This window comes from Vigna angularis, chromosome 1 (assembly GCF_016808095.1).
Source record: "Vigna angularis cultivar LongXiaoDou No.4 chromosome 1, ASM1680809v1, whole genome shotgun sequence".
NCBI lineage: Eukaryota > Viridiplantae > Streptophyta > Magnoliopsida > Fabales > Fabaceae > Vigna > Vigna angularis.
In genome coordinates, this window is record NC_068970.1 from 25136483 (window position 1) to 25157606 (window position 21124).

A 21124-nucleotide genomic window follows, 5' to 3' on the forward strand; every position below is an offset into this window, starting at 1 on the left:
TTATTAAGAACTAGAATACTAGTTTATCCTCAAGTTTCCAATATTTCCATTAAAAGATTAACGTGCTAAAAACATAGATACGGTGGTGAAGATTGTTAAAATGATATTTCCTTTTGAAGGAACAAGGTGCTAAGTGTGAACATGATATATGTGAATGAGTCGGAAATCCATAAAAATACGAAATAAGTGCTCTATGTGATAGTAGAAATTAGATTTATATGTGAACATGATGATGATGATGAGCCTGATGAGAATAATGGGTGACAGCAAAAGCACACTACTGAATGTAGTAGTGTTTAGTGTATATGTACATGTATTTCAACACCTTGTGGGGTCAACTAAAATTCTATTCTCCTCATGTCCTTGGGACCACAACAAATTTAATCATTAAAAAAACACATTAAGGCATATTTAACATGAGACAATGAGAGAGAGAAAAATTATAAATATGACAAGTGATACATGGTCATAAAAATAAAAGTATTAATGAAGTGTTTCATATATTAAATTTTCTATATATATAATTACATGTAATGTGCTTTTAGTTCATATTAAAAAACATATTTAATCTTAGTTCTTATAAAAATACTTTTCCTCTAAAATTCAATATTATTGTCTCGAATTTAAATTTTAAATTTTATCTCTCCAAAAGGTATTTGTCTGACAATAAAATTCATTTAAGGTTTATAAATAGTTATAACTTTAAAATTTAATATTTATAGTTTTATAATTTTATAATTTTATAATATGGAGTTATGCAATCTTAAGTAGTGTTTATATAATATACAGTAATTTTTTAATAAATTATTAATATGTGAATATTCTGAATATTGCAAAGGTGGAAGGTAAAGGTGATTGTAGAAGGTGGAAAAACATAAAATGTTATTTTACAATGAAATGGCCCACTACAACTCCTATATATACCCATCTCATCAATGTTGAAACCTCGTCAGTGTGGGATTTAAACACTTTCTACATATCGAATGGCTACTTCCAAACTTCTCAGCATTCTTTTCTTTGCCCTGTTGAGTGTAGGCATTTGCTCCGCTGCAAGAACTCTACTCTTGAGTATAGGTCACGGCATTGGCGATGATGTCCATGATTCGATTGGTGTTACGGGAGGAGGTTATGGAGGTGGTGGAGGTTCAGGTGGAGGTGGAGGATACGGAGGCGCAGGGGCACATGGCGTAGGTGGTTACGGAGGAGGAGCTGGTGGAGGTGAAGGTGCAGGTGGGGGATATGGAGCAGCTGGCGGTGGTCATGGTGGTGGTGGAGGAAGTGGAGGCGGTGGAGGCTCTGGCGGTGTTGCCGGTGGCGGATATGGAGGAGGAGCCGGAAAAGGGGGTGGGGAAGGGTACGGAGGGGGTGGAGGTCCTGGGGGTGGTTATGGGGGCGGAGGTGGCAGAGGAGGCGGCGGAGGAGGTGGTGCAGGAGGTGCTGGTGGGGGTTATGGGGGTGGCGAAGGAGCTGGATCGGGAGGTGGATATGGCGGAGAGCACGGTGGTGGATATGGAGGTGGTGGTGGAAGTGGTGGCGGTGGAGGTGGTGGTGCCGGACCTGGCGGAGCTTATGGAGGTGGATATGGTAGTGGTGGAGGATCAGGTGGAGGTTATGGAGGTGGAGCTGCTGGCGGCGGAGGCGGTGGCTCTGGTGGCGGCGGTGGTGGGGGTTATGGTGGTGGAGGCGCACACGGAGGGGGTTATGGAGGTGGTGCTGGAAGCGGCGAAGGTGGTGGCCACGGTGGATACTACCCTTGAACTTATCATGAAAATCAATGTTGAAAAAAAATATGCAAGTTCTGGTATCCATAGTAGTAAAAGAACAATAAGATATGGGTACCATGATGCTTATAAACCACTCAGATTGAAGTATAATATAGTTGCATGTCTGTTAAATGTTACGTGAATGCAAAAGAAGCACTCGTTTGGAAGCCTTTTTTTCCATGCAGTATTATATTATCTAATTTTCTTCCATTCATGTTTTTAGTAACAATGGATATAAAAACCTAAAGAATATTTGTTAACCAAAAACTTATGGTAGCATCACAAATTATTACCAACAAACAGGGAAGAGAATTACCATCGGATTACCAGAACTTTTACCTCCACAAAACATTAAAAATAAATCTTTTAATTTAGGTTTGGTTAATATTCAAATTGTTATAGTAAATTTAATAGTTTTAATAAAAAAATTATTACATTTTTTTAAAAAAATATTGTATTTTTTTAAAAAAATATTGTGTTTTTTAATTGAATATCTCATCATTATTATTGATGTAGATGACACATTTCAAGAAAAATAATTTATTATTTTACATTAATTATATAATATAATTTTACATGAAAAAATAAATAACTATAAATTGGTACCAACATTTAATAATCACAATTGAAAAACTTCTATCCAAAATATAGCGTAGGAAAAATATTGCAATCCATTAATAAATATGTAAAACTTAAGAAGATTCATACCTGCAAACAATCCGTGTAAGTGAAAAAAATAACAAGAAAGAAAAACAAAACGTTTATTTATGTTGGTGTAGATAAAATCTTAAATTTAATTGGCGCGGATAAAGCCCTTTTAAGATTTTAAATTTATTATAAATTCAAATTACAATTCATACATACAGAAATATTTAATTATTATAAGTTCAAGTTTCAATATATGTTATAAATATGAAATGTTTATTTACTATGAATTATAAACATGTGAGAAATACGTATTATATATAAAAACACGTTAATAGTGATATTTAAAATAAAAATTTCAATATATAAATATGCAGAACCTAGAAAACGCATTTCTCGTGGTTGAAAAAATAGAATATCAAGGATATTAAATTTATCAGATTTAAATTATTTTAAATCTTTTCAATTTAATTTTAAAATCAAATAATTCTTTTAACTAGGTTGTTTAGTAGACAAAAATGGAGAATCAAAGTATCATGGAAGAGGAGAACTAAATTATGTAGATTAGATAATTCAAATTATTTTTTGCATTGCATATTTAGTGAGTCTAATAGACAATAATAAGAAAGGATAATAATTTTGAATATTCAATAAATAGTATAATTCTAACTTGCCGAGTTATATAACGCATCTAAACAAAAGTAAAAAATTCATAAGTTAATAGTCTACTTTCTACATAGCATGCATGAGTTATATAACACAACTGAATACCTTTAATTTATTTTTCAAAAGAATAACCCTAATAAAAGAAATATAATTTAAAAAATAATAAATCTAACTCACAACGCTACAAAGCACTCCACGTAAGCCAATACATGACATTTCACTCTGTAATTGCACATCTGAACATCTAGTCGTTAACGATTTAAACGGCGTTTGTAAAAAGGACCAAATTGAACAAAAATTATATTCTTTAGGACTACATTAAACAAAAAAAAAATTGGGCCCAAACATTCCCAACCAAAAATGGGACCAAAATAGGTATTATACCTAAAAAAATGAAAACAACTCGTATATATTGTTTTTATGTTCATCATTTGTCCCTTTAGACATTATTTTAGAGTCGATATATACCCAATTTTTAGCATGTTAAGTTATAAGATTGAGTTAGTGATAAAACTTGAAAGGGAATGTAAGACACATTGTGTTCAATTTTCTCTATTAACATTTAGAAAGATATAAAATTGGTTTGAAAGGTTATAAGGGATGGTAGAAGAGATTGTTGGTTCAACTCACCTTATTAATAGAAATGACAATGGGTCAAGTCAAACATGAATAATGCATACACACTATTTGATCGGGAACAAAAAAATTCACTTGTTACCCACTGAATACCCATTTTAAAAGTACTTACGGGTATATTTAAAAAAATCTTGGTCTTTTTCTGTTATCTATTGGATGTGAGTCTTCTTCTACTTGCATGCGTCTTTTTAGTCATTTATGAGTCTCTGTTAATCAGTTATCATAACGGTATCTCTTGATCATTCTTGTGATATTTCTATATGCAAATAAAGCATCCTACAAGTTGGGAGGAGTTTCGCTGGTTAGAGTCTTGTAATCTATTGTCTAGGTAAGAGAAACTAATTACACTGTTATTAAGTTATAGATACCTTGAAATGTCTAATTTTATGATTATATGATGAATTGACTAAATGATTTATGTGTGTGATGATTGTGATATGTTAAATTGTGATTATGTTCTTAAATTGCATGTATTTATTGTATGATGAAATTTGAGAATGTTGTTTTATTAGTATTGCATATGAGATTATTTGAGTTAGTGAAGGTTCTGTAATTTGAATTTAGTACGTTTTGACATCTATGTTAGTTGTTTGACTAACCTTGAATGGTTGGAATGGCATAAATTTTTAGAATTATGTTCTGTAGAATTATACAAACTCACTAGGTAAGAATACACTCATTGGACAAAGCCAAAATCAAAGAGTTATTGACTTGGTGGTTGTTGCGAAGTCAAATTCAAAGAGCAGTTAACTTCGTGGTTATTGAGCGAGAATATACTCATTGGGCGAAGGCAAAGTTAGAGAGCCCACTAACTTGGTAGTAGTTGGGAAAGACAAGTCTCGCTGGGTGACTTTTGTGAGAATTTAAGTCTGAGTTTTAGTGATAATCTTTCTGGGCGAGCTATCTGGTCGTTAAGCGAGTGTGCTTTTAGGCACTATTATCTGGGCTAGTAGATATCCTCACTAAGCGAAAATAATAGATTCTAACTCTATTTATATGTAATTTTCTAGTATGTGCAATGTAGGACTATATGATCTTGAAATCATATAGATCTATGGATAAATATGCATGCAAATTTTATGGTAATGTTTCATTAGTGTACATATTGATTTTGGAGTCCAAACATTGGAGGTTATCATATCCCTCTAATAATCATTCAAACCCATGTATAGTAAAATGAAGTATGTGGTGAGAGATTTATGAGACCCTAATCTAGGGACTTTATCTTAGCCAAAGATTTTAACGATTAACCCTATGTGTGGCAGGGTGAAACTCATTAGTAATAGCTTTGTAGAGAAGTAGAAAGTCATTACAAACCCTCTAAGATTTCACGTTAATGTTTTATCCGGATAATTGAGTCTAAATAAAAATACATCCTTTTATTTCTTTTTTCTTCAAAATCCATCTCTCTTCCTATAGTGTACTGAGATGATAAATTTATATGCCTATACTTAGATGATAAATTTATATGGGAGTTTTAAAATATTTTACGACCATATACATCACTTGAATGAGAAATTTTAATAAAAAAAATGAAGCGTTAAAAAATCTAAATTACTTAATTATAAAGTTCACCTTCAAAATTAATTTAAGATTTTCTAAATACTATACTCTCACCCTCTTTTTCTTCACACACATAAATTCAGATTCAACCATAATTCAACATCAGTCGAGGTATCAACCGTTCGATTTGGTCTTGATCAAGGCAAAATCTGCTCATGAGGATTAGATTAATTCAAAATCTAACACTAAGTTTTAAAAATATCAATGAATTATACAGACACTTTTATATTAGTCTAAAGTTATTTAAAGACTAGCGAATTGATCAAAATCGATAAAATATAAACTCTCTAAAATTGTATTAAGATATTTTTTTTATCACTTCTATTGTGTTCAATTTCAAATAATTTGGCTTAAATATTCATAATATAGTTTTAATGTTAAGTTAACAAAATTCCATTTGTTTAAAATTAGTGATAATTTAACAATTGACGTCAATTACATTCTTATAACTTATTTTCTCTCCACATTATATATAACACCCATACTAAAATTAAATTACCTTGTCAAAAATGGGAAATTAACATTTAAGAAATTTAAAATAATTAATATAAACATTATTTTTAAATGAAGGAAATCAAAATCAAAGTAATTCAAATTTCAAGTCTTTCAAATTCCATTGAAATTTAAAAACTCCTGGTGCATACATAAGGTAAAGGTAATCCGGGTTAATAATGGACAGGAAAACTGTTTCACTGATTGAAGATGACAGAAACCTGAAAGAGTTCATAACAAACTCGTATAGACTAACCCAACACAAACAGAGATCTAAAATATTAGCAGAATATCTATGCAGTACCTGTTGTACAAAATAAAAACACCAGTCTATATGACAAGCCTGAAAAGATAGTGTCTTATTTTCCTCAAAAGAATTGTGTATTTAACTCTTCTATTACATTTGAAACATAATTGGGTGGCATATGTAACAAACTCCAAAGATTCTCTTAAATACGCAGGCATACACTTTTAGAGGATTCGGTCCTGAAGATCAGTCATCAATGTGGAGGCTAATGTACTGATCTTCTTTCCAGTCTCTCCTGCAATGTTCTTAAGGGAAGAAAGATCCTGTTGTGCCTGCACAACACAACCCATCCAACGTCAATACAAAAACTAATGCGACTTTTCAACATTTCAATGTTCGACTGCCAAATCACATGAATAGTGAAATTCCCAAATTCAGTACAAGGTAGGGAATACCTGAAAAGATAATCGATTGATGAGGTCACTGGCAGAAAGATCAATGGCGTTGTCTTTTGAGTCACCAAAAAGATCGGCACTGGAGATGGCAGTCGAACCCTGGAATTAACAAGAAGCTAACCAGAGTCAAGTACCAACTTTAAAACAAAAGACAGAATAACTTGATTTAAGAATTTAATCAAGTTGGCAACAACCCATCTACAACAGTGTACATCAAACAAAAATTCGTCAGTAGAAGAGATTACGAACAAATAAAACAGATAATAAACTGAACAAAGCTTCACAATCCTTCAACATATCTATCAGTGAAATCACATTACAATAACTAAGAATCTCCTTTAGTTTTATCAAAACGGGCTCAGACCAGTTGGTTTACCTAGACACTAGACATATCATGGATTCGAGTGGCTTGGTTGGATTAAAAGGAATATGGCCGGTAAAAACAAATTCGACTTCGCCAGTTTTAAGAAGTCGTCTCGCAATCACGAATAGAAAAACAAACCCCCATTTCCAGACAAATGAAAGGAAAAAGAAAGGACTCAGATAAAGTGCAGATAAGTGTAGAATTACTTGCATCTCCTTTAAAAATTAATATTTTGATATTTTAAACTACAAAATCGTTCGTATATAAGGCAAGTTTGTTTGAGCTTATTCTGAAGACAATTCGTGTTATTAATTTAAAGGTGTTCAAATAAAATTGTAATATATATATATATATATATATATATATATATATATATATATATAGAGAGAGAGAGAGAGAGAGAGAGAGAGAATAAAAGATGTATTGTGACTTTACGTGTTAACACGGGGTCAAACATCAAATATAAAAAATAAATGTATATTCACACTATATGTTCCAGCCAGTTAATAAAAGAAAAGTCCCATACCGAAAACTTAGACAAAGTAGCTTGAGAATCCAAATCTGCAGCTTTGGTGTGATCTCCAAAAAATTGGGATGATGAAATAGATTTAGCATTTGAGAACTTCCTTCTTGCCTCATCAGATTCCTGAATCTTAAGAATACATGCGAAAGTAAAATAAGGTGCAGGTTTAACAAATTTCTTAAAGAAACAACGCAGTTTTACAGATGATCAGCAACAAGTACTTAAGTCAAACAAGATAATAAATGACCTCTCACGGGTAGCAGGAATTTCAACTGTGTATTCTGAAAAATAATAGAAAAGTCATTGAGACTTGGTAGGAACAATATTAGTTCACCGAAGACCTTTCGGCCTAATCGGTAATAATTACCATTTCCATTTAAACTAGTTTAATTTTAATGTTAAATAGTCAATTCTAAATGGCCTCACGTATGGTTTATATGATGCAACAAAGTTACGATGATATCATTATCACATTATAGTATACAACCAATGAACTATGACCGCAAAGTAAGTCTCCTGGTCTTTTATATCGACATACTTTAAATGCTAATATGTTTGTGATTATAAACAAAGAATGCAATTTAATACACTATTCTATGTGTATGCTAACTTTTCCTTTCTAGTAAAACCTCACAAGGTAGCACTTTCTCCCATTGTTGACCAAGCTAGCATTTCCATGGAATTTTATGTTGTAAAAATCATTGAAGTGAATGGAAACGAAATATTCATATGTATGCCAACTGCATGCATATACAATTACATTTCAGGGGCAAAAGATGCAGGCTTATTAGCTTACTTGCACTTTGGAGGAGCTTGGCCCGGATTTCTTTGGAAAGCCACCATCCATTCCAAAGTCTGCAAAAAAGCTTGATGACTTTGGTGGAGACACGTGACTCATGACGGATGAGCCTCCAGTATTCAACTCAGAGGATTGGACATTTTCTACATACTCAAACCGAGATGTCAGAGCTGGTCCAGCAGGCATATTGTTTGTTGAGGATGGAACAGGAGCAGGGGCTTCCTCAGGCTTCTGCTCATAGATAGACTCACTTGTCTGCATTTCATAAGGATAATTTGTCAATAATTAAGGTCACCAAATTAAAATAGTGTAGAAGATAATAAAAAACCAACAAGGACTTCTAGCATATATCTTCAAACAAAATATAACTATTTGCATACCTTTTTAGTGAGTTTACGAGCACCAAGCCCCCCACCCTTCCCAGCTTTTTTACCACCAATAGGTTTCTTGACAGTACTTGAAATTACTGAGTGAGAAGCCCTAGGTGAAGAGGTGACCTCAGGCTTTTCAGGCTTTTCCAGAATGTTTTCTTTTGGAACTTCATTGGTCCTGATTTCAGGAAGCCCATTAATACCCTGGGAAGACTGAGAAGCAACAGGTGATGAAGGCAAGCCTCCGTCCTCAGCCATACTTTTAGCCACTTCCTTGGAAAGAAGTTGCCTATACAAGTCCGCAGCTCTGGATGTGTATTTAGCCTCTATTTTGCCACCATCAGTCCAACCATGTTGCTTAAAGAAAACCTGTGCACGATTGTTTCCTCCAAAGCTCATCATCTTTAGTTGCTCAGGACTCCATGAGTCTAAATTTGTAGACCTACATATAGAATGGCATAAAGTTTTTTAGCTGTCAATCTGTGTTCTTTATTTGCAACAACTACCTACCTGTTGATTCATTTTAGTATGTTTCACAGAATAACTATACATAAAATAAAGATGCAGAACAACACGAGTAAAATTTATATTTAGTGATAACTCTGGTAAGTATTTCAAATCTTGGAAAGAGTAATAAAATATGAAATATGCAAAGCTCCTTGCAACTCATTGAATATACAAATATAGCCATTTTAGATTAAGAAATCATGTATGCTTAAAACAAATGCCTCCAGCCCAAACTTTTCCAGACACACGTCCCTGAAAAACCAACTACTGTCTGATAATTCCATGATTGCTTCATTTATTTTCAAAGAAGTATCCATTCAGCTACCCACAAAGAGCATAGTAAAATATTAACTACATAGCAAATTATCCTATCAAGCCACAAACTCATTTCTTGACTGAATAATCTAATGGAAAATAATAAAAGGGAATCAGAAACAATAAAGATATTTGCCCAGGCTTCATCCTCACAAACACAAAATCTCATGCAAACCATACATAACCTTTTTTTCTGAAGGAACCACATTGGGGTCCCTTTCAACTATGAGAGGACAAAGTCTGTCCAAGGATCATTACTAAACTTGAAAAGCAATATTCAGAAAGAGTTACATGCTTTGAATTAAAATTAAAATTCCCCATGACAAAGGACATCACCAAATCATTTTACTACAAATCCCATATCATATCCCAAGTTATGCTGATTTCCATTAAAAGACCTGCACTCCAAACAATCAACAGACACAAGACCTGTATCTTACGTGATTTGAATCATGTTTGAGGCATGGTTCAAAGCTTTTCAGGAGTTCTAATAAAAGAGCTTGCAAGGCGATTGTAGGTGAGAGCCTTACTGCACAGCATATGGCATTCATATCAAGAGTCCTGAACAAAAACTTGACAAATTACAATTCTAAGAATCAACTGGGTTGTGCCTCAAGAAGACTAATAGAAAATCTTAGTGGTGAATTGAAAGTGTTCACGAAAGTAAAGAATCTTCGTGGAATGGAAGAGTTTAAAAGGGATTATCTAAAGGCAACGCCTCTCCTATGTGCAAGTGCAATTATGATGCAAACTGGACAAAGTACCTAAAGGCCAAAACAAGACAAGAAAACCCACAAGTGAGGCATGATTCAGTCCTTTTTGTGGAGTTTTGACAAGATCATGGAACAGGAAATGGAAATGTAGAATTATTAATTTTTCCAAACATACGAAAAGGAAGTAAACATGGATGGACAGAGGAGGTTAAGGAAGAAGAAATAGAAGGTTTATAACCGAGTGCAATGGCATCATGCAATCCACGTAACCCACATCACCTAATGGAATGAGGCTCCTCTTATTCATGCCGCAACTAGAGACCAAATTCTGGAGTCTGGTTTCATTTATTATTCGAGTTTTAACCAAATTGGCTTAGGGAAATCTCTAAATGATAACACATCACCGCATTACAACGCAGTGCACTAAATTCAGTGCACTAAATTCATCCGTATAAACACTCAGAACCCCCACTAAAACACCATACAACACTCCCAATACAAAATCAGCCACACAATTATATTGCAAACCGAGACAAACAAACAATTTCGCAGAGAAAACTGAACGAACAGATTCACCATTCAAAAAAATCATCCACGCCTTACCTCACGAAGCTGATGTGCACGCCGAGACTGCGGTGAACGGCGGAGCAATCTATGCAGAGGAAGATCCCATACGTGACGGACGCCCAGGTAGGATTCTTCGCATTGCAATCGAAACACATCTGAAAAGAAAAAAACAAGGCACAGAAATTAAAAAATGAAACATAGGAGAAGCACGGAAAGGCAGATCTGAAACCAGATCTCGTAAATCAGAAAGCAGAAACGAAAATTCAGTGCACATAAAGAGAAATCAAGAAATGAGCGATAAAATTGAATAGAAAATAAACCTTATTTTCAGACTTAGCCTTGAGTTTCCTGAAGACAATGTTCTTGTCGGTGACGGCATCGGACGCCATTGGAAGATGAAAAGAAAAAACCTAAAAGAAATCTAAGACTGGAAATGATTATTTATTTTGTTTTCAAGTTTCCGCAAATGAATCTCAGGGGTGCTTTGGAGAACAGGAACACCACCTGAGGAATTTAGATTGAGGGAAGAAAATTTGCAGGCAGAACCACAAATGTTGTTTGCCTATGAACGTTTGTGCATATATTTATTTATTTTCTTTGTCTTAAAAAGGACCTTTTACTACCGAAATATTTAAATGACGGAATTGCCCTCCAGAGAATTCAGGGAGAGCGTTGTTGGCCTTCGCGTTTTCTCAAGTGGGTGAATGGTTGCTATCCCTAACCAAGACGGTTCAAATAACCCTTCTCTCTCAACTCCCCTAAACGTCGTCCTCTACACTGCCTTTATAATTCTTTCAGTTTCCAAATCAATGATTTTAAAATTCATTCAAATACTCTTCAATTATCCAACCAGCGTTCAAATACAACACAAAATGATAGATTTATAACATTTAAAATACATCTAGATTTAAAATAAAATACCTAATCTCTCTTTGAATTAAAATGTTAATATCATTTATTCATAATGATAAGTTTAATAATAAAATATGCGCGTAAGTGTGTAGGTTTTTTTATAATTTTTTTAGAAAAAAATTGTTCACATGTTAAGTTTATGTGTCAGGTAATATTATTAGTGTTATATTTAATTCAGTTTGTATATATATTTTCTATTTAATTCAATTTTAATGTTTTAAAAAAATTGGAGCATTTTTGTTCTTTTTTAAATGAAACTAAATTTTGTTGTGTAAATGTTAATTTATGTATATATTAAAAGTAATTTTTTTATTAAATATTTCTAAAATTATTTTTAAATTAACAATTTTATTAAATTGTGTTTCTGCTGAATGGGACGGGGGAAAACTCCTGCTGCCTCCGCCCGGAAACACTCCTCCTCTTCCGATCGGTTCTTCTTCCTTCGCTCCTGACGCTCGTCCTTTCACTCTCCTCACGCTCGTTCTCCACACAAATGGGTTGACCTGCAGCAAACACTCTGACGCTCAAGTCAGAATGGGTTTTAGCAAGTCTATGTAATTATCACAGAACAGAGAGTTTACCTTCTCCTTTGACTGTTATTTATATAATTTCAGATAATATTACCCATTAATGTACCTTTTAATGGCTTTCAATGTGCATCTTAAATACTCGACAACGACCGTTACCTCATTAACTAATCATTCATGAGCCTTCAACTGCTGTCTCCAGCCCATAGTTTTAGGTGTTCGCCCGACTGGTCGTATTGCTCCTAAGAGACCCGATCGGACGTATCAGGCTGAGACACCCGATCGGATATATTAGCTTTGCTTCTACCCGATCGGCACTGTCTAAAACCTTCCCGGTCGGTTGCTCGCCCTCGGTAGTAACACAAGTCCCCCAAGCCCTAGCAAAAATATTTTTGCGTAGGGTTTTGAAGTGACCTCCGTTCGGCCCTTTTCTTCTTCTGTCTCACTAGGTCTTTAACATACTAACACTTGCTCTGGTGAGAACTGTAAAGTCACGACTGTAACTTTTAGGCAGGAAATGTGAAAAAACGAAACGTCTTACTGCCTGAACCGTCAGATTTTGCTATTACCGAAACGTCACGTCTCTCAAACCGTCAGATCTCTTGACGTTTGACGCTTCAGATATACCAGTTGAGTCGGTTTTAATCTTGGTATAAATACCCGTTCTTTTACCCTAATTTTTCACTTTAATCTCCTCGTCGTCGCCAGCCTCTCCTTCCTCTGAATCTTCCTCTGCTCCTTTGGTTCTCCACTCCTCAGGTAATCATGTCTTCTGATTTCTCCGGCGACGAGGGTAGGGGTATGCTGACGATGACAATGCCAGTCCATCTTCATCCCTGGCCGCATTCACCGGTGCCGGCGCTAGGGCCTCACCTTCGGGGAACTCCTCCGATCTCCTGGTTGACAGTGATGCTCCTGACGAAGTTGCCATCCACGTGGACTCAACCGGCACTTGGGATGGGAAGCCCCGAGCTTGGCCACCTGTTCCCGGCTACGACTGGGTGCCTCATGAAGTTAGGCAACTTCCCTCTTCTTTTTACGATCGCCAGGCTTTCCGCAATTTAATCAACCACATTTGTTTGGTTAAGACTGCTGCCGACGCTAGGCATTTCAAACTAGCCATCTGTCAGAGGACCGAGCGTGTCTGCCACGGTCGGGGCAACTACCCCAATGACTTCTTCTATGTTTATGCCACGATGTTCAAGGATTTGAAGGTTCTTCTGCCCTTCTCTGATTTCCAGATGGGTGTACTGAGAACACTTAACTTGGCTCCCACCTAGCTTCATCCGAACGGTTCGGCCTTCATGCAAGAGTTCTCCGCCATCTGCTCCGGTTTAGCTCTCAAACCGACTTCTACCGCCTTCCTTTATTTCTTTCATGTACAGCCTCACCCGTCCAAGCCTTGGGTTTCCCTTCGGACGGTCGGGAACAAACATCTGTTAACCCTTTACAACAGCTCCTATAAAGACTTTAAAAATCACTTTTTTAAAGTCGTGCCGACGGAAACCGGATACCAGAGCTTATGCTCTTCGGCCCAAGAGGCCAAGTTTCCTTTTTACTGGACCCGAGATCCCCGGAAGGTCCTTTCCTGGCCTAAGCCCCAGATGACTCCCGAGGACCTGGATTTAATAAACCAACTTTGTCAGCTACCCCCCAAATCCTCTTGCCGTGTTCTGATCGGTTTTTTGGGCAACAAAAATCTGCCATCTAATGTGTTCGGTAAGCTATCTTTGATTGCCTTTCGTTGAGCAGCCGTTTGGAACTTATCTGAATTTTCTTCCGCTTTGTAGATTATCTATCAAAGATGGATCCGTCCAAGAACAGCACCTTCGCCCGCCTGTTCGCTCAAAGAGGGGGCGAAGTAAGAAAACCGGGCGGGAGCTCGTCCCATGCCCCGTCGACTGTCGTTGCCCCTGCAACTTCCCGACCAACCCAGCAGACTTCCGTTCCTCCACCTCCGGTTGAGGTTGTTCCCGATCAGGCTCCCCCGATCGAGTCGCACCCCAAGAAGAAGGCGAAACGAAAGGCTGCTCGGGAGGCCTCTGCTGAATCCCAACAAGCTAAGAGGCGTATGCCCGACGGGCCTCCTCTCCCCGGTCTGCTGAGTCCAAACTCATGGGTGGCCAAGCGTCTCCATTTCAACCTTTTCACTGAGGAAAAGACCCTGGTCAGTGGGATGACCGAGGAAGAGGCCTCCAACATGTCTCTGGAGTTGACGACACAATTGGCCTTGTGTCAGACCTATGCCGCCCAGAAAAAAGCATCTGCTTCCGCCGAGCTTCAAGCGCTCCAAGCAAAGTTCGACTCCACTTTCAAGGCCAACCAGGACCTTACCCTTCGGCTGGCCGAGACCGAACGGATGGCGGAAGAGGACAAGAAGAAAACCAGCACACTGTTGGCCGAGGCTCGCGCTACTCAGCATCGTATGCAACGGTCTTTGGATGATGCCAAACTTGACCTCCAAAAGGCCACCTCTTCCAACGCAACTCTGACAGCCGAGCGGGATTCTCTCCGCGATCAAGTAACCAAGTTGGAGGCAGAAGTCAAGCTGCTGGGCGACGAAGTGGTGAACGAGCATGTGCTCGGTTTTGACAAGGCTCTCGCCCAGTGTAATCTTCTTTTCCAAGTGCCTACCGACGACCCCCGCCTGGACGTGAGCATGATGGTGGTGGACAATAAACTAGTTCCAATCCAAATTCCCCCATCTTCTCCTCCGGTCGGTCAGAATGTCGAAGCTGCCGTCGAAGTGGTTGGAGAGACCGGCGAAACCGATCGGCGAGAAAGTTAGCTGCGAAACCGATCGTCGGTCTCTCCAACCACTTCGACGGCAGCTTCGACATTCTGACCGACCGGAGGAGAAGATGGGGGAATTTGGATTGGAACTAGTTTATTGTCCACCACCATCATGCTCACGTCCAGGCCGGGGTCGTCAGTAGGCACTTGGAAAAGAAGATTACACTGGGTAAATCTGACGGTTCAGGCGGTAAGACGTTTCGTTTTTTCACATTTCCCGCCTAAAAGTTACAGTCGTAACTTTACAGTTCTCACCAGAGCAAGTGTTAGTATGTTAAAGACCTAATGAGACAGAGGAAGAAAAGGGCTGAACGGAGGTCACTTCAAAACCCTACGCAAAAATATTTTTGCTAGGGCTTGGGGGACTTGTGTTACTACCGAGGGCGGGCAACCGACCGGGAAGGTTGTAGACAGTGCCGATCGGGTAGAAGCAAAGCTAATATATCCGATCGGGTGTCTTAGCCTGATACGTCCGATCGGGTCTCTTAGGAGCAATACGACCAGTCGGGCGAACACCTAAAGCTATGGGCTGGAGTCAGCAGTTGAAGGCTCATGAATGATTAGTTAATGAGGTAACGGTCGTTGTCGAGTATTTAAGATGTGCATTGAAAGCCATTAAAAGGTACATTAATGGGTAATATTCTCTGAAATTATATAAATAGCAGTCAAAGGAGAAGGTAAACTCTCTGTTCTGTGATAATTACATAGACTTGCTAAAGCCCATTCTGACTTGAGCGTCGGAGTGTTTGCTGCAGGTCAACCCATTTGCGTGGAGAACGAGCGTGAGGAGAGTGAAAGGACGAGCGTCAGGAGCGAAGGAAGAAGAACCGATCGGAGGAGGAGGAGTGTTTCCGGGCGGAGGCAGCATGAGTTTTCCCCGATCCCATTCAGCAGAAACAAATTGTATTTAAATAAAGTTGTTTATAATCTTGTAAAAATATATTAATTAATAATATAATACCTCTAAATATTTACTTGGTAAAGAAACTTAAATTTATTTAATAAATTTAATAATATTTATATGATAAATGGAAAAATATCTTACTTAAAATAAAATATGGAATAAATATTTATTTGACTTAAAATATTATAATTTAAAATTAAAATAATTAAAAAATTCAATTTTTATTATATAATTAAAAAACGTATATAAAATCGTTTAAGTAAATAATACTTATAATAAATTAATTTAATATGTAACTACTTTAATTATTTTAATTTAATATATTAAAAAGTTAATTTTAATAAAAATATCACTAAACTATTTATATAAATAATAAATTTAGTCCCAAAGCACAATATTATATCAAACAAAAAACATGTATAAGGAACAAAATATTTATAGTGTAACACTAACATTAAATATGTAATATACCATGGATCTAACATCTTAACAAAAATAATTTAAAAATCTATGATACGTGACATGTATTTATTATCTTTAATACAATATTAATAAATATAAACTAATTGAGTCAATTTTTTATAAATTAAAAATTGATTGAAAGAAAAATATAAATGAGAGCTTACTTAAAAAAATTTCAACCAAAATTCCAACCATCAAAATTAATAAACCTTTATATACATAATAAAAGAAAATAATAAATATTTTGATTGATTTTGTTCTTTATAATAATTTATTTAGAATAATGTGTTACTAAATATTTTTTAATTACACCATTTTTTAATTAATTGACCCATTTCTTCTTTAGTTTTCTTTTTCAAAACAGATATTAAATTAAATGTTTGACATTCTCTTCGGCATTAAATTGTAAATAAAGCATGGTTACCCCAACTGTGTGGCTTCTACGGAGTTGTTTCTTTTTGCATGCTTATATGGGAGTCATTAAAAAATCAAATTGTCCTATCGTGGTCTTCTATCAATTTTAATCTAGAAAGTACTTTTAAGGTTTAAACCCTCGTTTAATCCTCATATTTGTTGGTCAATCTCAAATGGGTCATCGTTTTTTTTCGGTTTCAATTGGATCCTTAAACTTGTAAATTATCTCAATTTGGTCCAAATATTATGTGGAATTTTTTAACTTAATTAACCGTGTTTGACGTGGCACAATAAATTAGTAGTGTTAAGAATTTTTTAGGATTAGAAATATTTTAATAAAATAGGGTTAGAAAAAGGGAATTAGGGATTTAATCTCTAAATCCAATAGAAGAACACACGAGATAGCACTCAATCATCGTTCTCCACCATCATGCAAGGCCTGAACTCGCTCACCCTCCACGTTTCTCCCTTGGACCCGATTCGCGCTCCCAACAATGCCGCCAACAGAAGGGTCGCCGCCGCCAAACGCGTCTTCTTTGTCTCCGCCACGGCATCATTCATATTTCACAGACAACAACCACTCCTCGTTTTGCACCCTTTTCTCTATCTGCACCAAGGCCCATTTTTGATCGCACCCCAACTCTTCTCCCACCTAATATTTTGATGCCCACCATCTCCTCTACGCATTTCTGGGTTTTAAGACTACGCTATTGTTTCGCCCCTACACTTCCACTGTGTTGGGATTCAACTTTTTCCGTTAGGGTTTTAACCATCTAAACTCTTCTCTTGTTGCAACCAAGCAACTCTCTTATTGTTTGATTCATTTGGGTGTTTTGCAAAATCTGGTTTTGGTAACTTTTGGGGATTCGTTTGGTGCTTTGAAATTGTGTTGTACCATCTGTTTGTGTTATTTTTGGGTAATACCCATAATTGGTTTGTTGAATTTCAAAGTTTTTTTATCTTATTTTTACTGTTTAATGTTTTTTGACTACTAAGGGAATTAAGTTTTGTCTTGGTCTGTTTGTTGTGCAAGGGGCAAAAGTTTCCCTTCCGAACTCTGTGGAAGAACCCTGAGATAATAACTATCGCTGCATTGTGATTCTCATTGTTATCCATATTGTCATTGTTCTTTAACTTCTCCAGTTTCTTTGTCCTCCGTTTCACTATTGTTCTCCTCATTATCCTTCAATGTACTCTCACTCTCCTTGTTGTCCATATTTTGATTCTTTGGATTTGTTTCTGGCGTCGGAGGGTACCCTTCTCTCAAGTTAAAGTCTCATATTTGCAGAGCTCTTAATCCTAAGATATGTCAATTGGTAGAGATGAATCCTGATAATACTTAGACAATACTTAATAACAAATTAAATAACAAATTCCACGTAATATAAGACATATACATAAGCAAATTAAGTGTGCACCACGTCAGCCAATTTTAACGCCGTTTGTGAAAACTTAACGGACATGTCTTAATTGACTCAATTTTTCAAATATTTGGACCTAATTGAGATAATTTACAAGTTTATGGACTTAATTGAGACCGAAAAAAACAACGATGACCCACTTGAGATTTACCAACAAATATGAGGATCAAACGAGGGTTTAAACATACTTTTAATTATACAATTTGAAAGTAATTTTTTATATAATATATTTAAATTGTATAATTTGAATATATTTTTATATTAAACAATTTAAAAGTCAAAAAATAATTTTAGGATTGTGTTTTAAAAATTATTTTTATACAAAAATCATTTTCGACAATTTAAAAAATGATTTTCAGATTATACAATTTGAAAGTAAAAATAAAATAGATTTTACCATTCAGAATTCCAAATTAACTTTTGAATTATATGATTTAAAAGTTTTCCTTATACTAAAAAATATATTTTAGATGGGATAGTCTAAAACTCATAGACAATGTGAGTTTTCATATTTACCAAGAAAAAAATAAAGGGGTGCCAAAAGAAATCCCTGATTGAGTAATAAAGAGGATTTGTTTAGGGTTCTATGGACACTTGTGTTGGAGTAGTTCCTTCATGTACATCTACAAATTTCCTTCCTGTACTCTTATAAATTATTGTATATCAGATGGTGTATTTTGACATGTGAATTTTGTATGCTGAAATATAATTTTTGTACTTCAATTATTACAATCGGAAAAACATTTATATTTTGAAATACATTTATTATTTTATATTCTAAAATGTGTAATTTATAATTGAAAATATTTATGGGGGTGCAAGTTGAAATTATCAAAGTGCAAAAATAAATGGTCTTGTGTTGGTAACTACATTGGATTTAATAATCTCAGCCTTCATAACACACGCGGCTTGCAATTTCACATAGGAAGCCCTAATGGACGCCGAATACACATTGGGCCACTGTACTGAAAAAGGCTCTTTCAGGTTTCTAAGGTCAAGTTTTGGCGCTTCTTTTTTATCTCCTGTTTTTCTTTCTTTTCTTTCAAAAATAAATAAATAAATAAATAAACAAATATATATATATATATATATTATTTTACCCTCTTCATGTAATAACAAATAGGATAACATCATGTCAACAATTTTGGGAGATGTGATGTGAACTGAAACATCAGTTAATTTCTTTTACGGTATAGATATAGGGATTTTAGAATTCGATGTACAGTTAAGCATACTGGATTTCTAAATATGGTGAACACTTATTAAAGCCAGATTTTACAATTATAGTATTAAAAAAATTTACATTTAATCGGATTTGAAATTTAGTGAACAAAAAATATTCATACATAATTAAATTTTAAAATTTGATAAAAAGAATGTAGACATAATTGAATTTCAAAATATGATAAAAAAAATTAATAATTAACTGAATTTTAAAATTTGATAAAAAAAATCAACACAAAACCAATTTTAAAAACCAATAAATAAAAATTCACACATAACCGAATTTTAAAATTCGGTAAAAAAAAGTAAAATTCGTGAATGAAAAATCTAATTAAACAAGAAAAGTTAAACTTGTAAACATTCTCCGTTACAAAAATTTCAATTTATGAATTTTAAAATTCAGTTAAGTTTCAAATTTTTGTTTACTGAATTTTGAAACCTGATTTTAATTTTTTTATTTATCGAAATTCAAAATTCAATTAAATGTTAATATTTTTGTTCACCAAATTTTAAAATTTAATTGTGTAAATTTTGTTTTCACTAAATTTCGAAATCGTGTTAACTTTTTCTTCACCAGATTTCAAAATGCAATTATTTTGAAATCGTGTTAACCTTTTGTTCACCAGATTTCAAAATGCAATTAAGTATTAATTTATTTTCATTAAATTTTGAAATCTAGTTAAATATTAAATTTTTTTGTTTATCAAATTTTGAAATCCAGTTATATGAATTTCTATGTTTGTTAATAAGATTTCATAATTCGATAAACTTTTTAACTAGATTTCAAAATTTAGTGTGTGCTAGATTTCAAAATTTGGTTGTGGATTGCATACACCTATATCACATATATAACAATTATTTATTTATTTAAAATATAATTTGGTAGGGGTAAAATGGAAATTGCAACAAAAGTTAGAGGTGTAGAAAGAAAACAATGGGGTGATGAAGAAACTCCTCTGATCTTATGACACTTTTTTGTAAAAAAGAAAATTATGAGACAAAAAAAATAAGCATGTTCCAAAGTGAAGAAAGCACTTTTAAATTTTCAACTATGTTATTGTTTAGGGTGTTGCTCCCTCCATCACAACACCTTTCTCTCTCCACTTCCCTTTTATTATTTTGTCCCTCAGTAAAATTTTATTTTTAGGGTTATTATTTTTTAATTTTACCCATTCACAACCTATTTCATTAATAATCTATTCTAGTCTCATACATCAGTAAAATAATTTTCTTTCATTTTAACATTATATTTCTTCCTCTCTTTCTTTCGTCGTTGTGATCAGTTGAATCTTTGATTAATAAATGTCTCTTTTTTTGTGATTCCCTATTTATTTAGTTTCATCCTAATCGACAAGGATAAAATTCAGACTTTCTTTTGAATGTTCAATTATTTCAGTGTAATTATCAGGCGAACAATACTAGAATCACGCTATGTAGGATTTGAACCTACGACATCGGGTTTTGGAGACCCGCGTTCTGCCGAACTGAACTAAGAGCGCTTTTTTTTCATAAATTCTTTTCTACTATGATCCAAATCCATTTTGCATATAGATATTCAGTATGTATGTTCAATTGGAATTCGTCTTCAAAGGTTTCCGGTTTATTGCTCATTTTAACATTATATTTCTTCCTCTTTTTCTTTCGTCGTTGTGAGATACTACAAGTTGCAAAGGTTGGTGGTGGTGGAAAGAATTATCAAGTAGTCTCCCTCTCGTGGTGCAGTGCGTGGAGTGGTGCAGTGTGTAGAGTGCTTCCTCGTATTCGAATAAACCTTGAAATAAAATCCTAAAATAAAAAACCTAACCTTTAAACAGAGGTGACATCCTTCGACGGATGTCAAC

General features: G+C 34.9%; 2 protein-coding genes and 1 non-coding gene across 3 annotated transcripts; 1 reads left to right on the top strand and 2 right to left on the bottom strand.

Annotated features, from left to right (window-relative positions):
* The first annotated feature begins 954 nt into the window (after positions 1-954).
* Positions 955-1941, top strand: LOC108328144 (glycine-rich cell wall structural protein 1.0). The gene has a single exon (XM_052874320.1). It carries the CDS (start codon positions 984-986, stop codon positions 1755-1757), a length of 774 nt encoding a protein of 257 aa, XP_052730280.1. The 5' UTR covers positions 955-983; the 3' UTR covers positions 1758-1941.
* A 3997-nt stretch (positions 1942-5938) lies between these two features.
* On the bottom strand, positions 5939-11380 carry LOC108320450 (probable ADP-ribosylation factor GTPase-activating protein AGD8). Its single transcript, XM_017551872.2, has 7 exons — positions 10947-11380; positions 10663-10781; positions 8534-8966; positions 8151-8408; positions 7358-7483; positions 6468-6566; positions 5939-6344 (listed from the first exon to the last, which is right to left on the bottom strand). The coding sequence occupies exons 1-7, from the start codon at positions 11013-11015 to the stop codon at positions 6237-6239; spliced, it is 1212 nt and encodes a 403-aa protein (XP_017407361.1). The 5' UTR covers positions 11016-11380; the 3' UTR covers positions 5939-6236.
* Positions 11381-20708: 9328 nt separating this feature from the next.
* TRNAW-CCA (transfer RNA tryptophan (anticodon CCA)) lies at positions 20709-20782 on the bottom strand. The gene has a single exon. It is a non-coding gene; the product is annotated as a tRNA-Trp (tRNA).
* Positions 20783-21124: the final 342 nt, after the last annotated feature.

Excerpts from the sequence above, each read along its gene's own strand:
- LOC108328144 (XM_052874320.1), top strand. The coding sequence starts at position 984 with ATGGCTACTTCCAAACTTCTCAGCATTCTTTTCTTTGCCCTGTTGAGT.
- LOC108320450 (XM_017551872.2), bottom strand. The coding sequence starts at position 11,015 with ATGGCGTCCGATGCCGTCACCGACAAGAACATTGTCTTCAGGAAACTC. Across the intron at positions 7,484-8,150 it reads CAAGCTCCTCCAAAGTGCAA|ATTCAGGAATCTGATGAGGC; the intron begins GTAAGCTAATAA and ends TGTATTCTTAAG. Across the intron at positions 6,345-6,467 it reads TCAATCGATTATCTTTTCAG|GCACAACAGGATCTTTCTTC; the intron begins GTATTCCCTACC and ends TGTGTTGTGCAG.